Raw genomic sequence first — 24,357 nt, 5'->3', positions numbered from 1 at the left:
ACCATACCATACTTGCATAGATCTTGCCAGGAACACTCAGTAGGGAAATACCTCTGTAATTCTCACATTCAGTTTTATTTCCCTTTTTATATATGGCTACTATGAGAGCTTTACTCCAATCACATCAGGAATTCGTCCCTCTGTCCAGGCTTTCTGAACTATGCAGGGCAGCCACTGTAAGACTCTTATACCACCATACTTCAGCATTTCTGGTCGAATATCATCTACTCCTGCTGCCTTTCCACATTTCAAGCCTTTGATGGCTTTTTCTACTTCAAGTATGGATATGTATTCCTGACTGCATGCCTGGTCAGTGTTTTTTACCACTGTGCTGTCATCACTGCTTGTTTCATTTAGCAGTTTTTCAAAGTAATTACTCCATACTTCAAGGATATCTTTTTCTCCCATTTTCATGTCGCCTTTATCATCTCTAACTCCTTTTACAGCACTCTTTTCTCCATTCCTAAGTTTCTTCAACAACCTCCAGAATATTTTGCCACCTTCTTGATATTTATTTTCTATATTCTTGCCAAAGTCCTCCCATGACTTTTGTTTAGCTAGTTTTACACACTGTTTAGCTTTGTTACATTTGTCTCTGTATTCTGTAAGAGTAAAAGCTAACTTATTTGCCAGGGACTTTTGATATGCTTTCTTCTTTTCCTTCACTGCCTCTTTTACTTCTTGTGTCCACCATGGAGTTCTAATTTTTCTATCCTTGCAGACAACTTCACCACATGCCGCTCTAGTTGAATCAATCAATGTTTTCTTCAGAGTTTGCCACTGAATCTCCAAGGTTTGAATCCTGTTCTCAAACTCTTTCATATTTTCTTCAATAATCTTTGTGTATTTTAGTCTACAGTTCACATCTAAGAGCTGCTCAACTTTTATTCGCTTTAAAACTTTCTTACATGTTATTCTTTTCAATATGAAATTCAATTTTATCCTGCCTCAAGACTAAATAGTGATCACTTCCAATTTCAAATCCTCTGTACACTCTGGTGTCCTGCACCAGGGAGAAAACATCACTATCAACAATAGACAAGAGACTTTTCTTATTCCTTGCTTCTTCTTTTCTCCATGTGAATTTGTGCACATTTTTATGTTGGAACATGGTGTTAGTAATGACCAGTCCAGGTCCTGAGCAGAAATCCAACAGATATTTGCCATTATTATTAGCTGTGCTCTTTTTCTGTTTTAATAATAAAAAAAGCAATTTTTGTTATATTTATAACAAAAGGTGAAAAGGAGAATGTGAAAAATTACAGATTCGTCAATTTATTATCAGCAGTATACAGAACATTTACAAAAATTCCACAGCTTAAGTAAATACAATTTACTTAAGCTGTGGAATTTGCATGTATAATTTGGAGGAGCATGCAGAGTTTAATTATAGTACCGTTGATCATATCCACAGTGTTCAGCAAATTATAGAAAAGATAAATAAAACCTCTTTCTAAAAAAAAAAGCTTTTGCAGACTTTGAAAAAGCATTTGACTCCACCAACCTCATTATTCCAGTATCCTAGAATCACACATTAAAATAGGGAACAGAAAAAATGTAAGAAAGTGAAAAGTTTCATTTCCAATAAATAGAGGAATAAGACAATCTCTTTACATCTGCTTTAGAGGAAGCTTTACATGAATCAAACTGGAAGAATTCTAACTCATCTGTGTTTTCCAGATGATATAAGAATACTTAAGAATTAGAATTAGCTCAGTGGCCAGTCAAAGTGGGTTAAAGATGAATTTAAACATAATGAAAGTAACGATGAATGATAATTTAACACCAAAAAGAATTATGCTGTAAGACAGAGTAGATTCATATATTTATCTGGAGAAACAGAAGGATACAGCTAGGTTAGATGGCTTTTGGGAGGATACCTGTAATTACATCTGGCAGTGAAAAAAACCTGGAACTTAACTCAAAATATGATTTACAAATTAAAAGTTACCAACAGAAATGAATGAAAAGGAATATACTTGGTATGACATTTAAAACAGGATAATATACCATTTGATAAAATCGAGAACAGGTATATAAGAATATCAGTCATGTAATGCATTCAAAATCTAGATGGGCTGAGCATATTGCAAGAATAGTCTAAATTATCTTCAAACTAATGACCTATGGGTGGCAGTAGACAAAAGAGATAAGAACAAGATACAAGATGAAATTATTAGGACTGCTGGAATACAATGAATGAGAAAAACTGAAAATAGAATGGAAAAAATTTGGGGAGACCTTTGTCCAGCAGTGAACTGATCTATGTTAAAGAAGAAGAACGTATCTTAATTGCATTTATATATATATATATATATATATAGATATATAGATATCCCTTGCTTAACGTGGAATTTGATTAACATAGTGAAAATAATTGTGAGAATATCTTAATATACGTGGCAAGAGTTAATTAACGCACCTTTAAATTTACCGCACAAAAACATGCAAGACTCGAGGAGCGTTTCCTGGCTGAGAGAAAGAAAGTCGTAAGCATGATGAAGTCATTCCTCCCGTTAAGCATTAAGAGTGAGTGTATTACAAGCTCCAATTGTTCTGCTGTATTTACGAATTCTGTTATTCATAAATTTTACAGCCCATTAATCATGTCAAAGAATAAGAGCAATCCCACAACCAGGTTATTAAGTGAAAAAAAGAGGAGGAAAGTAATTACCTTATATACAAAACTTAACATAATTAAAAGATTTAAACGTGGTCAAAGTAAAATTGCAAGCGAATTTGGTTTTAGCGCGTCTACAATACAGACTATTTTATCCAAAGCTGATGAGTATTGGGAGCAAGATAAAGTTTCATCTACATCTGCAAGTATGCAATGTACACGTAACCAAAGTGCTATAATGGTTGAAATAGAAGATCTGTTGATTATTTGGCTGGAAGACTGCAATCAAAAGAGAATTCCAATTAGTGCCTATAATATCACAGTCAAAGCTCTAAGCCTCTTTTCAAGACTTAAAGAGACTAAATATAAAGAAGACAATTCAAAATTTGCAGCTAGCAAAGGCTGGCTTGAAAATTTTAAATCTAGGGCTGGACTAAAGAATGTGAAAATAACAAGTGAAGCTGCAAGTGCCAATGAAGATTTCGCATCTACATTTCCTGCTGAGCTGCAGAAAATTATCAAAAAAAAATGCCATCTAGAGCTTTTATATCAAAAATGGAGATTTTAAATTTAAGCCATTTGTTGGGCGAAGCAGAAGGCCTGTGTTACCTAAAGGTTATTCGAAGGTATTGGTTTGTCTGGCAATTGAAGCTTATTGCAAGAGAAATAACTTGGCTTTCAAAGCTCTTTTGCTTTTTGATCTGTGTGAGAATGCGAAGGTTTTATTTTTTCCACCAAATACGACATCACTGCTACAACCCATGGACATGGGCATCATTGCACCTTTCAAAGCCTATTTTCTTAAAAAGACATTCTCAAAGGGTAAAAACAACAACGGGAGAAAATGCGATTACGTTCCAAGTATTTTGGAAAAATTTTAACATTAAACATGCAATTAAAAACATTGAAAGTGTCTTCTAGCTACATGAGAGCTGTTTGGAAAAAACTTTGTCAAAATGCGCTAATGACTTTGGTGGTTTTTCAAAATCCTGTGACAACATGGTTGAAGAAATCATTACAATTGGTGAAGACCTTGGTTTTGATAGTGTTGATGCAGAAGATGTTAAAGAATTATTGAATTCAAATTCAAAAGATTTCAGTGACAATGATCTTCTTGAAATTGAACAATAACATGCATATGAAGACAATGAACAAATGGAACATGAAGGGGGAGGTTCCAAAGGAGATATCAAAGAACTGGATGCAGTATTTCGCAGTTTCGAATCTCTTAAGCAGCAAGTAATGGATATGGATCCAGATGTTAATCGAAGAATGACTGTTTACCAAGGTAAGAGTCATTTTGCTTGTTATCATAAAATTTATGCTGATAAGAAAAGAAAAAAAAAAACTAAAACTGTTCAAACGACTCTTGATAACTTTTTTTGATAAAAAATTGCAGTAATTAATGTAGGCATACAAGCATTTATTAAAGATTTACTTTGCATTCATTTTTTATCTTTCTTAAAAGAGTACCATATAAAACATTATTAATATAGTAATCGATCATCGACGAATTTCAATTTTTACCGCTGATTATATTTGATTAATGTGATTTTAATATACATGGTAACATCGAGAGATTAATTAAGCGCATTAATCAATGAATACCTGTAATTAAATGAATAGTTGTCAACATAAAATTAATGATGAAGCCTTTCAATGTTGTAAACCACAAAAAGAAACTAAGGATAACACTTACCACATTCTGCCATTTCTGAATTCCTGTAGCTTGTTTGTTAGCTAACATTTCTTTTTCAAATGAACGAGATCGAGATCTTGAGTAATACCTATATTTTGAATAAATTAATATGTATAATTATCACTGTCTGTTCACAATATGTAATGATTATATTAAAACTTTTACATTTATGCACTGTATATGTTAGTGATTACACAGAGAGTGGATGTCTGCTTACATGAAATTCACTGATTATGAAGTGAATTTTACAATCAGTACACAATGAGTACCCTCCCCCCACCCAAACTAACATTAAAATAGCAAAAAAAGAACAATGATAAAGATATACAGTGGATCCCTGCTTTATGACTGGTATAAATTTTTGGTTATGATTATCAGTGGAAAAACAAGTAACTGTGAATATTGCAAATAAGTTTAACTCTAAAAGCCTGTACTAAAGATATAAATGAACTGCTATACTTACATGAAAAAAAGCATTACAGACTTGCAGATGCTTTTGAAAAAAATAACTCTAGTCTAAAAAAAAATTGTGAAAGAATAATTCGAATGTTGAACAGAGAAAACCATGCCAGAAATGCTTTGAGCTACACGGAAAATTATTTAAAAAATTTTTTTAAAAGTATCTTGATTTAGAGAGCTAGAAACAGTAACATTTTAACTTGTATAATTGATTATGTTTATTATTCCAATATTTAAGCACCACATTTTAGTTTGATGGCTACTGCAGTATAATATGATATAGTTCAAACCATATTTACAAGATTATGACCACAAGAGCCAATTGGGTCATAAAAGCAAGGGTCTACTGTATAGATGTTTTTATAAAAGAATAAGGGGGAAAAAAAACCATCTTATGATTTTTTTTTTGTCAAGGAAAAAAATATATATATTATATATATAAAACAACTCATGATAGTTGTACTACAGGATGACGACCTATTGCAGGTAGGAGTCACAAAGAATGGTCTGCTGGTCTTGACTTGCCATAATGATGGTAGTGAATGCATTTCTTGTATTCTCTGAAGTGGATATATTAACACATCTCCATTGTATGTCAAGTTAGTCACATGATGCTTCATATATTCTACAATGTGATAGAGAATGAAGATGAAGTTTGTCCTTTGGTGAGTGGATAAGGGTTGTTAGTTTAAAAAGGATTTGAACATTGATGTGAAGGTTATGTTTATTTATATTAGCCAACTTTTCTGATATACTACCTCCCACCACACTGACCCACAGAGGAAATACCTCAAAACTTTTAACATATCAGTGGCATGTATAAGCCAGAGAGAAAAGTAAGCATTAAGAGAAATCTGGTGACATTTTTTGAAACTGAAGGTCATAATAGTCTTTGAGGAAAGAACAGAGGTGGATTGAATGAAAGGGAAAGAGAAGCTGGTTCATTAAGTTTGGAGCTGGACTATAAATGGGTGTAGACCAGATCTTTTTGCTCTCATGGTTCTGGAGATAAGTGTAGGAATGATGACAGATAGTACGACAGAAAACTGTCTATGAAGAACAAGTGTAAAGCAGAAACTTAATATCTATGGTCAGTTGATCACTAATCAACTGCCCAGATTATCCTCTTCTGAAAAAAACAGAGCAGTCTTACAGAATTTGGGTGTACTACCCCAGATATGTGAACAATATCTATAGTTGAGCAGATTTGGAATTTATACTAAAAATGAAGATATGTGATGAACTTGAACCTACTTAAAAGGTGTTGGAAGAATAAAATGTATAAATGTATTACAGTATTTAATCAAATTATGCCAATTTCTGTGTTTATAATTACCAGTTTCTTTTATTAATGAAATTATACTATAAGGAAAAGCACTTTTTTTAAAAAAATAATAGATTGTCCCATTACATATGTTGGGCACATCATATATACATATAAGGTTAATGATGAACTGAATGAATGCGCTGAATTGATATGAAATTTATTTATTGGAAATGCTCACTAGCTTTGCTTGAAGTACACAAGATTTACTGTTTTCAGTAAGTAGCTGAAATGTTTTGTGCTATAGGTTCTCCATTCACGATAGTTGATATTTTCAGTGTTACTGCCTATTTTCATTGTCTTGTTGCTGATTTTCATACCAAATTTATTACAACAGCTATTCAATTTTTTTATTATTATCTGAGACCTCCAAGAAGTCATCAAGGGAGTCTATATATCACCCAAACCAGCTGTCATACCTTCTCTTAAATTTGTTCACACTAAATGCACTCACCACTCTATGAGAGAAAAACCTAGCTCTTATCCCTTTCTTAACTGTGAACAAACTTAACTTCCATGGATGCCCCTGTGTTCTCTACCCACCTTCTTCTTGGCTTTGCACATTAGGTAATTGTTTGCCTGTAACATTTTCAAGGGTTTAAAAAGTCTACTACCCATCTCCTGGGTAGTAGACTTTTTAAACCCTTGGTGGTGTCCCCTTTGAGTTATATTTCCAGGAAATATTTGGCCATCTGCCCTCATTTTCTTTCTATGTGGTTTTTTTCAGTTCTTTCTATAGTTTGTGATGTCTTCTGTTATGTTAATTATGGATAATAGTTTTCTTATTTCTTCTATTCTTTTTATAGCCTGCAAGCAGTCTCTTAGGAATTTTATTTCTTCATTTCCTTCCATATAATGAAAAATTTCATCAGATGGTATCCTATAACAACCATTCAAATGTTTATAGATCTCTATCATATCACCCCTCTTTCTCCAGTGAACCTGAGTCTGTAATCCACATACAATCTGTCCTCATAATCTAAATCCCATAATCCAGATATAATCATAGTAACTCTTCTTTATATCCTTTCCACAGCTTCTTTATTGTCTTGGAATCTGGGAGAGCAAATCTATGTACAATCCAGGTGTGGTCTTATCAAAGCCTTATAAAGAGGCAAAATGACTTCCTTATCCTTAGATGTCATGATTCGCTTCAATATCGCAGTTATCTTCGGAGTTGTATTTGCAACTTTTGCTATGTGACCTTTGAACTTCAAATTCCTATCCACCAATATGCCAAGTTCATTTAGTCAAGGAATCTTGCAGATTTGTACTGAATTTGTTTAAAAGTATAAACATCTTCTGCATAAAGTAAAGAGCTGAGATTAACATTTCCAATTTTGATTTCATGTTTAATACCACTTTCCTTCATAATGTGATCCATATAGATAATGAATAACAGAGGGGATAATATACATCCTTGTCTGACACCAGATTTAACATCAAACCTTCTTCCTATACTTCAATTCTAACTGCTGGTTTACAACTCAAATAAAGACTACGTATTGCTTGATATAATATCCCACTGACACCACATAACTATAGAGTTTTGAATAGCTATTTTCTTGACACCTTGTCATATGCCTTTTGCAGGTCTACAAAACTTAAATGCAGATCTTGTTATATTCCAAGATTTCTAAACTATTTGTCAAAAAGTGAAAATCTGATCCAGACAGCCTCTATTTGGCCTGAATCCAGGTTGTTCTTCGCCAAGCTTCCCTTCCACAATCCTTCTCAACCGTTTCTCAAGTATACTTGTATAAATCTTACCAGGAACACTCAGTAGAGAAATACCTCTATTCTCAATTCTCACATTCAGTTTTACTTTCCTTTTTATATGGGTAGTATGAGATCTCTACTCCAATCATCTGGAATTAATCCCTCTGTCCAGGCCTTCTGAACTATGCAATGCAGCCACTGCAAGACTTTTTATATCTTTTTAGTATGAAATTCAAATTTATCCTGCTCAAGACTAAATGGTGATCACTTCTAATTTCGAATCCTCTGCATACTCCAGTGTCCTTCACCAGAGAGAAATCATCACCATCAACAATAACATAGTCAATGAAACTTATTACTTGCCTCTTCTCTCCATGTGAATTTTGCACATTTTTATGTTGGAATATTATATTAGTAATAACCAGTCCATGTCCTGAGCAGAAATCCAACAGCTATTTGCTCTTTTCTCCAAACCAAACATTTCTGTATATCTGACAATCATTTCCTACTTTGCTATTTGGATCTCAACAAAGACCATCTTCATTTTTCACTGCGTCAGCTGCTTTCTCTAACGTCTCAAAAAATTCATCCACTTCTACTCTAGTAAAACCTTCTGTGGCACAAATAAGTCTCATTGTCCAGTTCCCCATTCTGATATTTGCCCACATCACTCTACTTGATATTGCCTGCCATTCAAGAAGATTAGCTTTGTATTTAGTGTTGAATACTATAGCTACTCCTTTTCCCTGATTGTTATTGCCTGAATATAGCATTTTGTATTTATTGCTTAGAAAGATCTCACCAGTTTTGTCTTTTTTGTTTCAGTCACCAGTATTATGTCAATGTGGTACTTATTCAATTCTTCTGCTAGTTCCATTTCTTTGCCATTCAGGCTTGTTATGTTGATAGTACTGATCTCTGGTGGTGATGTGTTGGGATGCATTTCAGGATTTGTTCCAGTAGCTGGCTTTTCACTGTTCTCCCTGATACACTGGCAACAACAACAATGAAGGCCCTTGTTTAACCTGCCAATGCCTCAGTCGGCATGTAATTCTGTTATGTTGTACCATCATTTTATATTACGGTTTAAGCCAATAAGAATAAATTTGGTTGGCTAAATCTCAAATTGCCAGCCCATCCTCGTTTGTTCAGTATCCAGGTAATACCTAACAGGGTGCACCATGAGAAGGTGAGGATTGGACATTAGGTCAGAAGCTTTGGCCAGTTCTCTGCATTCCTTTAAAGACTATCAAGGAAATGAATGATGATATCCATCTGCGATTCCACATAGACTATTATTATTACTATACATGTGTATGACATGTATCCAATTTTTAAGTAAGCTAAAATGGGTATATATTATAACCAAGATTTTATGGTATTTCTTATACTCTTCCAGTTTGTCCATAATAAGACCAAGTTGCAATTACAAGGACTTTATACCCATCTAGAAGAAAGAAAGAAAGTTGCTCTTTAAGGGAGTGGATAAACCAACAATTTAATTCATTGCTGTTTTCATTCTATCATACCAAAAAGAGACTTCAGATCAGCAGATTTCAAACATATTAGTAAACAAGTCACTCAACACGTTTTGAGCATATATCTGAATGAGGAAAAAATTAATGAAATTAAGCATCAGATATAACGTTGGGAGTTTAATGGAGTATTAAGAACACTAGGAAAGGATTTAAAACTAATTTTAATACTTCCAACAGTCACTGAGACAGCCTTCAGGGAGTACAAATAGCACTTGCAACACACACACACACACACACACACACACACACACACACACACACACACACACACACACACACACACAAAAAGACACTACAATACTGAATGAAACATGTGGGTGGCTCTAGTGGGCATTTGTAATTGCACTAGATAATTATTGTTTCCCAAAATTTTGGGAAGTTTTGAAGTTTTATGCAACCATATCTGTTTAAATTAGGTTGCCTTTTGAGTACCACTGCAGATTTCAAAAACAGTCTTTCCTTTTTAAATTTACTATGTTGGAGCATGGTAGTTTTCTTCCAGAAGATCCTGCGACTTGTATCCAATACAGGGTCTGCAAGGCCAAATTGACCAGTCACGATTCCCAAAATTTGGGGAACAATAATTATCAGAAATCACTGTTTACATCCTAGAACGCCTACAAATGCCCATAGCAGGTGCACCACCTGGTCACCCACGTGTTTCATTAAGTATTGTGTGTGTGTGTGTGTGTGTGTGTGTGTGTGTGTGTGTGTGTGTGTGTGTGTGTGTGTGTGTGTGTTACAAGTGTTATTTGTATGCCCTGAAGATGTCTCAGTGACAGTCAAAATATTGGAAGCGTAAAATTATTTTTTAATCCTTTCTTAGTAATGTCAATACTCCATTACACCTCCAACACTTAAACCTTAACACACAAAAACATCAGATACTATGAAATGGTCGTAAAAATCTTTCAAAATGAGTGACACGAAACCTTGGATTTCTTGTAAATCGACATGTAGGTACTTCATGCTCACATCCCAATCAATGTCAAAAATGCAACAATTTTCATCTGATATTATTATTCGTGACACCTCCAAGGAGTCTGAAGACTCATTGCAGGAGGACACCTACTGTACAACTCTCCATCTCCACCACTACATTGAACCTCTACTACCATTCATCTACATCAAGTATTTTTTGTCTGTAAATTGCGTGTGTTCTGAAGGGCCGATTTGTCTGTATGGGATGAAAAACCCCTGTTACCTCCGTATGAGATCGGCAAACTCACCTTCAATTGAAAAAGTCCACATAAATATTCCCCTATCACGACAAGAATCGAACCTAGGTCTTTTCCAATTGAAGGATGCAACGTATCATCGTTCTTCCAATTGTGCTACGGAGATGCTATACAGAACTCCTCTCTAGAAAAATGTTTTTAATTTATGCTAGTAAGTATTTTAAATAAGAACTACTGAAACTTTGAAAAAATTCAACCCTAAGTCTACCTAGCATATAACCAGTTAACAAGACTCATCTATAGTGAAGATGTATTTACTGTCATGCACGAGTGAGCGAGCTACTAGTTAATTATCTGTAAAAGGAGGCACTATTTAAAATTTATAAATCCAGAATAAAGTCATGCATGTATTTAAATTTTGAAGAGAATGAATTCTTTTGGCATTTAGCAGTAACAAAGCAGTTTTATTTTTCTAGCAATTCCACACGTCACTTATGTGGATTCTTGTTTTGTGAACCAACAAATATAAAAAACACCTAACAGCAAATGCAGAATTTCTGGCTTACCACTTCTACAATTATATGAAACAAATGATAATCAAGAGATACTTGGAAGAATTAGCAATAATCTCAGATTTAAAAAAAAAATAATAATAAAAATACCTTTTACGTGATCTACTTTTGGAACGATATTTATAGGAATGATGAGGGGATCTATGTCTTGAATGAGATCGTGATCTACGTGATCTATGTTTCCTTGCAGAAGACCTGGATCTTTTTGAAGACGACTGTGACTTCTTTACATAGTATGCATGCCTTCTTGAAGATCTAGATCTGTTGCATCTTCTAGGGGATGTAGATGATGAACTAGAACTACTGTATCTTCTAGAGGATTGAGATGAACTAGATGTGGATCTCCCATGCCTTCTGTGAGAGGACTCTGATCTTGAAGAACTAGAAAGCACACTTCTGCTTCGGGTAGATCTACTTTTAGATCTTGATCTTGAGTCTCTTTTTGTGTTTAATCTATGCAAGCAATCAGAATTATTACTTAAATGTACATTTGAAGAGTTTTTATTCTGCTGATGAGTATCACTGGATTTTAGATTACCTTCCTCTAAAGAAATATTCTGACTTTTGATACAAGATTGTTTTATGTCTTTTTCATCAATATTCAATTCTGGCTCTCTTTCCTGATTACCAGGTTGAGAAGATCTGTTCGTTTTGTTTAGGGACTCCACATTCACAGTAATAGTTTTATTTTGATTTGGGTAACTTTGACTGGTTGTAGATTGCAGTTCATCTGCCATGTGTGGGGGAGTTGGGGGTAGATTTGGAGTGAGCACCTGAGTATTTTTTTGTTTTGATGGTGGATAACAAGAAATGGATTCTGGACTTTCAGGAGATGATGGTGTCAATGGAGTTTGATAGCCTTGCAACTGTTTCACTCTATAAATAAGTTTTTGGTTAAAACTATCTTGCAAGACGGAAAGTTTTAGTTTTTGCTCCTTGTTTACAAAAACTTCTAAATTAGATTTTGTACTATCTGCCTTTTTGTTTTTAATGCACTTTTTCATGGTTCCTTTTAGAGACTGCTGCTTTGATGGAGATACATGATCACAGTTCTTATTCTGTACAGAAGAATTTTGTTGGTTACCAGATGAAAGATTCTGTTTTTGTGTTGGTGGCAAATGTTTTAAATTTTGTTGAGAACAATCTGTTTGTACAGCCACTTTTGGTAAAATTGCAGAAGGCATATTTGTTTGAGAGGACTCACTTTTGCTCACATGTTTCAGGTTGTTATCACTGACATACATCTTTTGTGATAAAAAGTTTGGGGTAAGTAATAACGGAAGTTGAGAGTACTTTTTATCTTCAGTTGGTGGAGCTGGCACTGGTTCTTTTAAAGGGGGGAAGACTCTTAATAATTCTTTCATTACATCTTCCAAAGGCTTTTGAGAGTTTTGTATTTGGCCTGCTTGTTCATAAATCATAGTCTTATTAAGAGTTTTATTCACAGTATGTGGTTTTGGCATGAGAGACTGTGTAAGAGAAGGTACATGCTTTTCGCAATGGGCCTCACTTTGCTTATCTGACTTCTCTTTTGTTAGAATTGGTTTGCCCTTTTGTGGTACATCTTGCTTTACTTCAATTGGCAGCAAGGAAATTTTTGTAATTTTTTTTGAATTAATACTGTGTATGTTTGGCTTTTGTGCATACAAAACATTCTGGTTAACTTGTAAAATGTTCTTCTGTGTGTGCTGATTATTTGGTTGTGGTGAAGACTGAGATATAGAAGATACAAAAGGAATACACGGTTGCATGGGTAGCACTTTTGCATTTTTACTGCAGTCACCACTGTGTGTGTATAGTTTTTGTGTATGAAGCATTTTCTGGTTAGTTTGTGAAGGTTTTTGGGCACAACCTAGGATTTTAGGTTGTGAAGATGAACAAGTAGGTATGGACAATTCAGAATGTTCCTTAAAATTCTGTGATAGTAAGCTGGAATTCTTATTTTGCTCACTGCAAACTGTTTTCTGTGATATTTTTGGACTAGCATATCTTTCATGGAGAGAAGGATTCTTTAAGTCCTGTTTTCTATGTGACAGCATTTGTTGTACTGATGTTGTATTTTGCTGAACTTTTTTGCTCTTGATTTTTCTCTGCACAGTTTGACCCCAAGAGGAGAAGCTGGGAAATTCAAGTGCTTGCAAGGGAGATCGATACTCTATTGGTTCTTCTTTCACAACTTTCATTCCATCTGAACATGCTGCTTTCTTTTCATTCTTCTTTGGAGGCATTAATGATGCCTGCACTTTAAGATTTTCCTTTGGTTGGTAATGATGATCATCTTTTGACAGAGGATGACAATTATCATAGAACTTATCAGATTTTGATGGAAGATCTTTTCCTTTCTGATTTTTCAATTTTGGAGCCATCTTAACTGGCTTTCTTTGCAATCGATTTTGATTCAAGCAACTTTTGTCCATAACCACAGCATCTGAACCTATTTAAAAAATGAAAGGAAAAAAATTAGCATAAGAGGTTGAGCTTTTTTTTTTTAATGAGGATATACTATAACCCCCCCCCCAAAAAAAAAAAATCCTTGTGTTCACACTAATGTGTGAAATATTGATTGAGAATGACAATTTTCATACACACACTTTTATGAGGGGATGGAATCTAATGAATGTTAAATGCATAGCAATGAAACTGAATTTTTAACTGTTCTATTTACATGTCTGAATTATATCAAAAAATGATGCAGTAAAATAATATGCCGATGCTTTTCAAACAGCATGCAGCAAACATTCATTGGCAAATGAAACTTGTTTATGAGGATCAGGTGTCATGTAGTAATGTTCAAATGCATGTGTGTGCATGTCCATGATTAGCCTAAACACTGTTTTCTGAAATGTAAATGGTATAGTGCATTCATGTCTACTGACACCACCACCACCCAACAACATAATCAGAATAATGCAAAAATTAAAGGCACAATTTTAAGATTTCATCCTGATATGTAGCAGCTTTTCTTCCAATACAGAATGCACAGGCTTATTTAAATTAATAAGCCATATAATGCAGGCTTCACTTCCATCTCTACCTGAAATTGAATAAGAATTTGAGTAGATTCCACTTTGTCTCAAAAGTGGTACTGCCAACAAATATGCTCAGTTCTGTTGTGATAAGCTGCAAACCACCCGAACATTGACATATGTGGACAACAAAGATGAAGTTCAAGAAAAGTACCAGTTTTTGTTACAACATATCAACTCACATTACAAATTTTAAAAAAAAATAATAAAAATTAAGAAACTATTTTCAGGACACACTTGACTAAATCGTAAAAAATTGTATTTTTTACAATTTAGACTATATTAATAATTATTTCACTATTATTTTACAACAAAAGTGAATGCTAAATGAAATTACTTTTTTAAACATTCCATATAAATGAGATCAAAAGTTTTTTTGTTTTTTTCACACCAAAATAACCATGTATGTCTGAAAATGTTCAAAAATATTTAATCAGGCAATAATTAACATCCCTAAGAAATATTGCCCTTTAGTCATCTTTGACATAACTGCCCTTTTCAGCAAAATCCCAATCAACAATACTATTGTGCTCCTACAGAACATATTTCCACACAACATAACGGCCCTCTTTGCCCCCGTACTCCGCTCCGGATATTTCGTGTGGCAAAACAATTTTTACCTTCAAAAAGAAGGCATAGCCCTGGGCTCCCCCCCCAATAGTTAACTTTTATATGGAAGGTTTTCAGCAACGAGCTCTAAAGTCGGCATGCCTAAAGCCCGAAATTTGGCTCAGATATGTTGATGATATTTTCGCCATTTGGCCCCACGACCGCGAAGCACTAAATACGTTCCTTAGCCACCTAAACAAACAACACAATGTATCCAATTCACCACTGAAATAGAAAAAAAAAAAAAAAAACTCTCTTCCTTTTCTACACACACTTGTCACGTCTTCCCTCGGGCTGTCTCTTCTAATCACACACACCAGCCAGTACATACACAAAATCTAGGTGTCATAAGCACCCTTAAACACAGAGCTCAAACTATTTGTTCAAATGAAAGCTCTAAACCAGGAATACGAGATCATCAACCATACATTTATAAAAAATGGATACAGTAAAAAAACTATTCACAAGATCACCTGCCAAGACATCACTAAAAACAAACAAGTTTTCAAGAATGCCATTGCCATTCCTTATGTTAGAGGCATTTCAGAAAATATACAGAACACCACACAAATACAACATCAAATAAACCTCCAACAAAATCAAGACACTTACTCAGTTCTTCCAAAGATCCTCTTCCACACCTAGCCCAACCAGGGGTTTACAAAATACAATGCACATGTAACTTACCATACATAGGAGAAACAGGACAAACACAAATGACACATTAAATACCTCCATTTTGGAAAAACCAGCCTTTCAGACCATGCACTCCAGACATGCCACAGAATTGATTGGAAAGGTACCAAGTCCCTACACCAAACCAAAACCTGGTTCGAGAAGAAATTTAAAAAAGTATGTGAAATGCTCAAATGCAATCCTAATCTGAACAAAAAATGACAGTCTAACCATTCCAAGAATATGGAGGACCCATTTACAACCATTATAGAAGAAGAAGCCAAAGAAAAATCTCAATACAAGAAGACTTAAAGTTTTTTTTTTTTTTTTTTTTTTTAAACATTCAATAGCAACTGTACAAGTCCTGAAGAAAAGCTTAGTACGGGAGACTTTAGCAGGATTTTTTTTTTTTACCACTAGAGGTCAAGCTAAGTAAAAGATCAATTAACAACGTAGATTCAATTTACCTTTGTAGAGTGAAAGAGAATGTAGCTTGTCTTCATATATGCATGTATTTTTCTGATGATGATCTCAATACAGGGGTCGAAACATCAAGTGTTATTTTATTAATAAGAAGTAAAATAATCATTTCAACATGTGTGTTTTGGTCCCTGAATTTGTAAATATGAATGCTGATCACCGTGTAACCCTAAAAGAAAGGGCCCTTCACAATATGATTTGAGCAACTTGGGAATAGATCTAACAGCAGACATGAAATGACACAAAACATGAGTAAAGTTGAATAATAAATATCACATATGCAAATACCTACAGTGCATTTTCAAGGAACAGGAAGAACAGCCAGTAAAATTAAAAGTGGTCCTCTCACAGTTTTCAATATTACTTTCCTTGGATAATACAGCAAACAAAAATTGGGCAAAAAATTAGAAAATTAAAGAAAACAGTATTTTTAGGAAGGATGGACAAGACAGGAGAGGAAGGTATGGGCTGCTAATGATGTCAGATGATTTGAGTCCAGTTCAAGTAGAAAGCTATACTGCAATATTTGTATTTTCCAGGTACAAGCGAGTTTACATTTATCTGGTTTGAGATGGAGTATAACAAGATCAAATATATGGTGGAGTGTTGTTACAGACCTAGTAGATCATTTGCTGGTGACTATGGAATACATCACCACCAAATCAACTTGAAATGGTGATAACCAAGTAATCATCATTGGTAAATTTAATTATCCAAACTCTGTGTAGTAGTGAAATCTCATGAGAAGAATGAAGCCAAATTTATTTACCTGTTGAGAGACAATTTCTTCACACAGCATGTGACAGAAAGAATCCAGAGTCAAAGAATATTAGACTTCATTATAACATGGGGATGGGAGGGGGGGGGGTTCAGTTCAAGATATGACTGTTCTGCCTCTGGTTTGTAAAAATGCTCATGCTGTACTGACCTGGCAAGTGGTTTGCTATATGAACGTTCCATTCAGAACTACAAAACACGAAATTATGACTGAGAATACCAGGTTCATCTAACTGATAAGCTTAGGCGTTGCTGGTTATTCATGACTTATTTTTTCACGGTATTAACAACACCACAAACACTTTTATTAACAAGGATGTTTTATTAACGCTAATATTTCGCTGATTTTCAAATCAGCATCATCAGAGCACAACACACATGTAAACGCGACAGTGAGTGAAACAATATAATTGCAGAAAGACAAAAGATCTAAAGTCCTATTTTTAGCGCCCTCTAAAGGGAAAAAAAAAAAAAAAAAAAAAAGCAGTTATCCAGGAGTTTTTCTTAGGATAACCGTCTCCCAAATTTTTGGCAAATTAATGCAACCATATTTGTTAAGGTTGGGAGAATTCTTCAAAGCCATTGCTGACTCAAAAAATAGTCTTTCAGATCTATAACGACTCCTAAATAGCACATTCGTTTTTCTCCATCTAATCCTGTGTGAAGGAGTGTCCAAAGCGTGGTCTGCCAGTCCCGACTTGCCATAGTAATAGTAGCGAATGTATCTTTCATGTTCTTCCAGGCGGATGTTCACTGATCTTCCTGTTTGCCCATAATAGGCTAAGTCACAGTCACATGGAACTTCATACACTCCTGGGTGTGCTAAAGGGTGAAGTTTATCCTTTGGTGAGCGGATCAGAGTTGCCAGCTTGACATGAGGCTTGAAGGTGGTGCGAAGGCCATGTTTCACCAATACTTTGGCTATCTTTTCCGATGTACCTCTGATATAGGGAATAGAAATGGTCATGTTGTATTCTTGTGTATTAGGGGAGGGTAGAGTAATGGGCCTATGTAGTATTTTGTCTATTTTGTAGGGATTGTAGCCGTTGGCTAAGAACGTATGGCGCAGGTACTGGAGTTCAGTGGTCAGAGCTGTATCGTTAGAACAATTGGCTCTGGCTCTGTGTGTCAGTATTTTTAAAATGCCGTACTGTTGGACTGGATGATGATGTGATTGTTTATGTAGGTATCTTCCTGTGTGTGTAGGCTTCCTGTAAATAGAAAAAGATGGCGATCCATCTGAAAGGCGGGTGACTAATGTGTCAAGAAATGGTAAAACAGTTATTTGATTCTTTTTCTACTGTGAAGTGAATTTTGGGGTGTTGGCTGTTTAGGTAGGTGACAAAAGCATCCAAAGTGTCTTGTCCATGGGGCCAGATGGCAAACACATCATCTACATAGCGCAACCACACTAGTGGCTTGTATGTAGCTGTGGTAAGTACTTTGTTTTCAAAGTGTTCCATGTAAAAATTTGCTAATGGGGGGGAGAGGGGGGAACCCATAGCAGTACCATTAATCTGTTTGTAGAATTTCCCCCCCCCATGTAAAGTAACCTGTTCATGGTAAATTGAAATAATTCGAAAATATCTGGGGGAAATTTAGACTTGATTAATTCAAGAGTGTCTATAAGTGGTACATTGGTAAATAGGGAGGTGACATCGAAACTAACCATTATGTCTGAATTTCTTAGGATTAGATTTTTAACCAGTGTTTTGAAATGGATAGAATTTTTTACTTTTTTACAAAAGTAGAGGAGTTGCCAGTAAGAGGGGCAAGCGACTTAGCTAAATGCTGGGCCAGTTTATATGTGGGACTATCTATGCTATCAACTATGGGGCGTAGGGGAACATTAGTTTTGTGGATTTTTGGTAATCCATAAATGCGGGGTGTTTTAACATGAATTGGTTTTATTTTCCTGATGATTTCTTTGGGCCATGATGTCACTTTTTTTTTTTTTTTTTAGTAATTTTCGGACTTTTTTCTTTTGCGCCATTGTAGGGTCTTGATGTATACTTTGATACGTAGAACTGTCACATATGAGATCTTGCATTTTTTTGTTATACTCTTCTTTATTCACGATAACTGTTGCATTTCCTTTATCGGCTTTTGTAATAATAATATTTTTATTATTGTATAACTTTTTAGGGCAGTTATTTGCTTATGTGGTATATTACTTTTTGGAGGCTTAGCTTTGTTTATAATACTTGCTATGTCTAGTCGCACGTTGTTAGCCATTGCTGGCGGAAGATCGTGGATACCCCGTTCTACTTTCATCATAATTTCGAGTTTAGGAATTTGTTTGGGCGCGACGGCAAAGTTATGTCCTAAACTGAGGGCGTTCTTGGCTTCTTCAATGAGTGTTTCCGACGATAGGTTTACGACCACGTGGTCTCGTCGAAGTTGCGATCGGGACTTCGTATGTTGGCGCTGTTGTAGTAGTTCAAGTTACTTTGCCCCCCCACCCCCCCTAATACACAAGAATACAACATGACCATTTCTATTCCCTATATCAGAGGTGCATCGGAAAAGATAGCCAAAGTATTGGTGAAACATGGCCTTCGCACCACCTTCAAGCCTCATGCCAAGCTGGCAACTCTGATCCGCTCACCAAAGGATAAACTTCACCCTTTAGCACACCCAGGAGTGTATGAAGTTCCATGTGACTGTGACTTAGCCTATTATGGGCAAACAGGAAGATCAGTGAAAATCCGCCTGGAAGAACATGAAAGATACATTCGCTATTATTACTATGGCAAGTCGGGACTGGCAGACCACGCTTTGGACACTCCTTCACACAGGATTAGATGGAGAAAAACGAATGTGCTATTTAGGAGTCGTTATAGATCTGAAAGACTATTTTTTGAGTCAGCAATGGCTTGAAGAATTCTCCCAACCTTAACAAATATGGTTGCATTAATTTGCCAAAAATTTGGGAGACGGTTATCCTAAGAAAAACTCCTGGATAACTGCTGCTTTTTTTTTTTTTTTTTTTTTTTTTCCCTTCTCGTTAGAGGGCGCCAAAAATAGGACTTTAGATCTTTTGTCTTTCTGCAATTATATTGTTTCACTCACTGTCACGTTTACATGTGTGTTGTGCTCTGATGATGCTGATTTGAAAATCAGCGAAATATTAGCGTTAATAAAACATTCTTGTTAATAAAAGTGTTTGTGGTGTTGTTAATACCGTGAAAAAATAAGTCATGAATACCAGGTTCAGTTAGATGTTAGATGGTATTTTCAGTCATAATTTAGATGGAATGCTGGAAGTGAATGAAAAGCATGAAAAATAAATAGGGTAAGAGTGAAATAGATTTCCAATCTCATTAAACCAGAGATTCTCAAGAAAAAGATGTCAATAGAATTCTTTGTCATAATGACAAAGAATTCTATCATTATGCTGTAAGTAAAAGAAAGAATGACATGACTGAAAAATAGATGTACAGAATGCAGTGGTAGTTTGGCTAATGAGTGTTTATTTTGCTAAGAGTTGTCAACTTGGTGTATGCAACATGTAGCTCAATGCTACTTCTACACAGGATGAAGAAACTCAGGCACATGAGGCGGCACTATAGCTGTTGCATGAACTGAATAAGAATTCGGCAATAGGGACTGATGACAGCAGTGTTTGGCTGAACTGGTTGTGGAATAGAGTCAGCAGAAGGAAGATTCCACAGGAGTGGAATGTATAATAATCCAGTGCACAAGGATGGTGCAAAGACTGATAAATCTAATTATTGGCTTATCAGTATGTCTACAGTTGTGAAGAGTTTTTGAAAAGTTGGTAAGAGCTTACACACAGGATGGGTTGACAGAGAATAATCTTATACTCTGTAATGAATAGCATGAATTATTCATGCTATTCATTACATTATTAATGGAAGATCATATTTGAATAACTTGCTCATGTTTTATTGTCACATTGAGTCAGACAAGGAATGAAGACAAAAGACTAGATTATGGGGTCTGCAAAATTTAAGGGTGACCAGTGGTAAACCACAAGGATTAGTCTTTGGTCCACTGTTATTCAATTTTTACATTAATGATAATGGGAAAGATTGACAGGAAACATATGGCTATTTTCTGATGATGCAAAGATAAGCTGGATAATCAGAAATGTCACTGATGTGGAGCACTTGCAGAATGATTTGAATAGGCTGGAATTGTGGAAACATGAAAAAAAAAATGATTACTTCAATTTAGTAAATGCAAAGTTATGCACTTTGTGATTGGGATGTCCAATAGTGTATTATAGTGATGCGATTATTATTATCAACACCCGACCTCCATTGAGTCAAGAGACTCATTGTGAGAGGTACTCGCTATTGCATATACTGCTCATCCAACCACGTCAAACTGATTCAATGTGTCCATATCCACAACACACTGGCATGAATTCCACTCACCAACCACCCTCCATGCAAAGAACCTGCTTCTCATTCCTTTGCTCAAACCCTCCTCATAGTTTCCAGCAATGGCCTCTTGTTCTATGAAAAATCTCTTCCATGTCTACCTGATAACACCTCCTGACCAGTTTATATGTCTCAATTATATCCCCCCCCCCCTTCCTCTTATTCAAGAGGCTCTGCAACTTACATTCTCTCAATCTGTCCTCGTACTCCACATTCCAAAGACTACTTTTGTATAGTCTACAAAGTTAACCCCTTAGGTTGGCAGTTTGAATTATGGCCAAAGAAACTAAGGCTACAAAGGCCAGTGTATTATGCATGTTAATTGTTACGTGTTCCTCTTGCCAGATGAAAAACTTGCCTTTATGGAAAAGGAAAACTCTATAATTCCATATCAGACTGTTAACTTACTTTCAATTCCCATGTTTCAGATGAAGTGCACTTCCAGGAAGAGTAAGTTTACTTCCTTACAAATATAGGAATATATACTCTACAACTGTTCCCAGATGATCTAGAAGTCTGAATGTGTAAGAAATACTGTTTTTCTCTTATTAGCAAGAACGAGCAACCAGTTTGTTTAATGCTTGTTTACACTTCCATGTGTGCAACATCAATCAGAAACATTCCGAAACTTACCACAATAGCCTCAACCAGATGGTTTGACCCCCATTGTCATAACAACCAATGACAAAAAATTTTCCATGTAAGTGAAGCAAAAAAAGCTACTAATAACTTTTATGTTCTTTCCAAAACAGGGACTTTCCTCTCTCCTTTCTACTTTGTTTGAAATACTATTACTATACTTGAGGCACCAGTAACAGCGTGTATGAGGTATATTGCCTATTCACTAAATTTTCAAAATTCACTAAATAGTTTGTTAACTATTCACTAAATTTTATTGGACTTCTATCTTGGATTATCAGGGCTCTCATGAACATCTTTTATTTTAATAAGTTTAGCAGGCAATGCCGATCTAAAAAGTTTACCCATGCGTTTAAACATGTTCTACTAATCTTAGATGTTGTTTGCATCATTACTAACATTAATAATTAATAAATTTAAATCATGTAGTAATAATAGTACTGCATGATTAAATTTATATATTACTAGCTTCCTATCAATTTTCTTTCAAATTAATTTGTTATTCACAAGGAATTCAATATCTGCCAGATCTTACATTTCAGTATTGTAAGGTGCTAATAATTGCAATACACTTACACATCTTGGTCTTCTACATATTTTTACTGCCAATCTTGGCATCAGATACCTGTTTTCCCTAACCTCTCCTTACACATTCTGTTTAAGTGATCATGCACCTTGGATGCTCACAATTCGTAAATGCTAACTCAAGTTCCTTTCTAATATCTTCATTTCTGATATGATTCTTCCCACTGATGTAAGTACTCTTTAGTATTTCAGCTAATTTCTCTTGTATTCTATATAAATGTATTCAATTGGAAACCTACCCCTGTTCTTATTCTGTTGTCTATTTTCATATTTAATTTGCCATTTTCACTGAGACTTATATATACCTAATAACTTTTATATATTCTCCATTGCATATGTAGCTGATGTTATCCATGTCCCTGCTTATTTTCATAGTTTCTATTTACTGCTAACTTTCTTACCATATCTGATAGAGCAGTTATTCAATTTAATTAAAGTGCCCTGACAACTTCTGAATTTATTTCAAATATAACATTCTGTGGATAAAGAAAACAATCAAGTTTAATATTTCCAATTTTAATAACAATTTAATTCCACTTTATTTTATAATGTGATCTACATAGATGATAAATACCAGATAGAATGCACTTTTATCTTACACCTGATTCAAATCTTCCTTATACCATATAACCATAGGGTTTAACAGTTTTGAAACAAATATTATTTGTCTTTAAGTAAAAATTTGATCCTGGCAATCATTACTTGCTTGAATTAGTTTGTATTTCCTTTTCTTAGAAGAAAACCTGAATGATTTAAAATCTTAATTATTACTGAAATCTGAATTACAACAAACAAACATTCAAAAAGTTGGCTGAATGAATTTACAGTATTACACTATTTAGGCAGTACAAGAATTCATTCATATCAATAGTCATTCAGAAATATGAAAATAATTCCACTGCACAAGCATAGTTCTAGGAGAGAAGTTTTCAATTGTAATGAAGATACTGAAAAGGCTATTTAGGAAATTTCTCCCTGGTGCAGGACACCAGAGTGTACAGAGGATTTGAAATTGAAAGTGATCACTATTTAGTCTTGAGCAGGATAAAATTGAATTTCATATTGAAAAGAATAACATGTAAGAAAGTTTTAAAGCGAATAAAAGTTGAGCAGCTCTCAGATGTGAACTGTAGACTAAAATACAGAAATATTATTGAAAAGAAAATGAAAGAGTTTGAGAACAGGAATCAAACCTTGGAGATTCAGTGGCAAACTCTGAAGAAAACATTGATTGATTCTGCCAGAGAGGCATGTGGTGAGGTTGTGTGCAAGGATAAAAAAATCAGAACTCCCTGGTGGACACAGGAAGTTAAAGAGGCAGTGAAGGAAAAGAAGAAAGCATACCAAAAGTTCCTCTCAAATAAGTCAGCTTGTGCTCTTAGAGAATATAGAGACAAATGCAAGAATGCTAAACAGTGTGTAAAACTAGCTAAACAAAAGTCATGGGAGGACTTTGGCAAGAATATAGAAAATAAATATCAAGAAGGTGACAAAATATTCTGGAGGTTGTTGAAGAAGCTTAGGAATAGAGGAAAGAGTGCTGTAAAAGGAATTAGAGATGATAAAGGTGAAATGAAAACAGGAGAAAAAGATATCCTTGAAGTATGGAGTAATTACTTTGAAAAACTGCTAAATGAAACAAGCAGTGATGACAGCACAGTGGTAAAAAACACTGACCAGGCATGCAGTCAGGAATACATATCCATACTTGAAGTAGAAAAAGCCATCAAAGGCTTGAAATGTGGAAAGGCAGCAGGAGTAGATGATATTCGACCAGAAATGCTGAAGTATGGTGGTATAAGTCTTACAGTGGCTGCACTGCATAGTTCAGAAAGCCTGGACTGAGGGATGAATTCCTGATGATTGGAGTAGAGCTCTCATAGTACCCATATATAAAAAGGGAAATAAAACTGCATGTGAGAATTACAGAGGTATTTCCCTACTGAGTGTTCCTGGCAAGATCTATGCAAGTATACTTGAGAAACGGTTGAGAAGAATTGTGGAAGAAAAGCTTGGTGAAGAACAAGCTGGGTTCAGGCCAAATAGAG

At 35.0% G+C, this 24,357-nt stretch overlaps 1 protein-coding gene across 4 annotated transcripts in view; it reads right to left on the bottom strand.

Moving 5' to 3' along the window:
* Window positions 1-24,357, bottom strand: part of LOC150107261 (uncharacterized) — a 149,079-nt gene that overhangs the window by 21,022 nt on the left and 103,700 nt on the right. For all 4 annotated transcript variants that reach the window (XM_090391109.1, XM_090391110.1, XM_090391111.1 and 1 more), the window contains 2 exons: window positions 11,200-13,543; window positions 4,320-4,407 (listed from right to left, as the gene is read on the bottom strand). In XM_090391109.1, coding sequence (XP_090247235.1) covers window positions 4,320-4,407; window positions 11,200-13,543 — 2,432 coding nt within the window. The remainder of the gene's footprint in view (window positions 1-4,319; window positions 4,408-11,199; window positions 13,544-24,357) is intronic.

Source organism: Typopeltis vanoorti, chromosome 4 (genome assembly GCF_054136105.1).
Source record: "Typopeltis vanoorti isolate ZY-2024b chromosome 4, IOZ_Tvanoo_1.0, whole genome shotgun sequence".
Classification (NCBI taxonomy): Eukaryota; Metazoa; Arthropoda; class Arachnida; order Uropygi; family Thelyphonidae; genus Typopeltis; species Typopeltis vanoorti.
The sequence above is the reverse complement of the archived record's forward strand: the minus strand, read 5'-3'. Positions and strand labels throughout refer to the sequence as shown.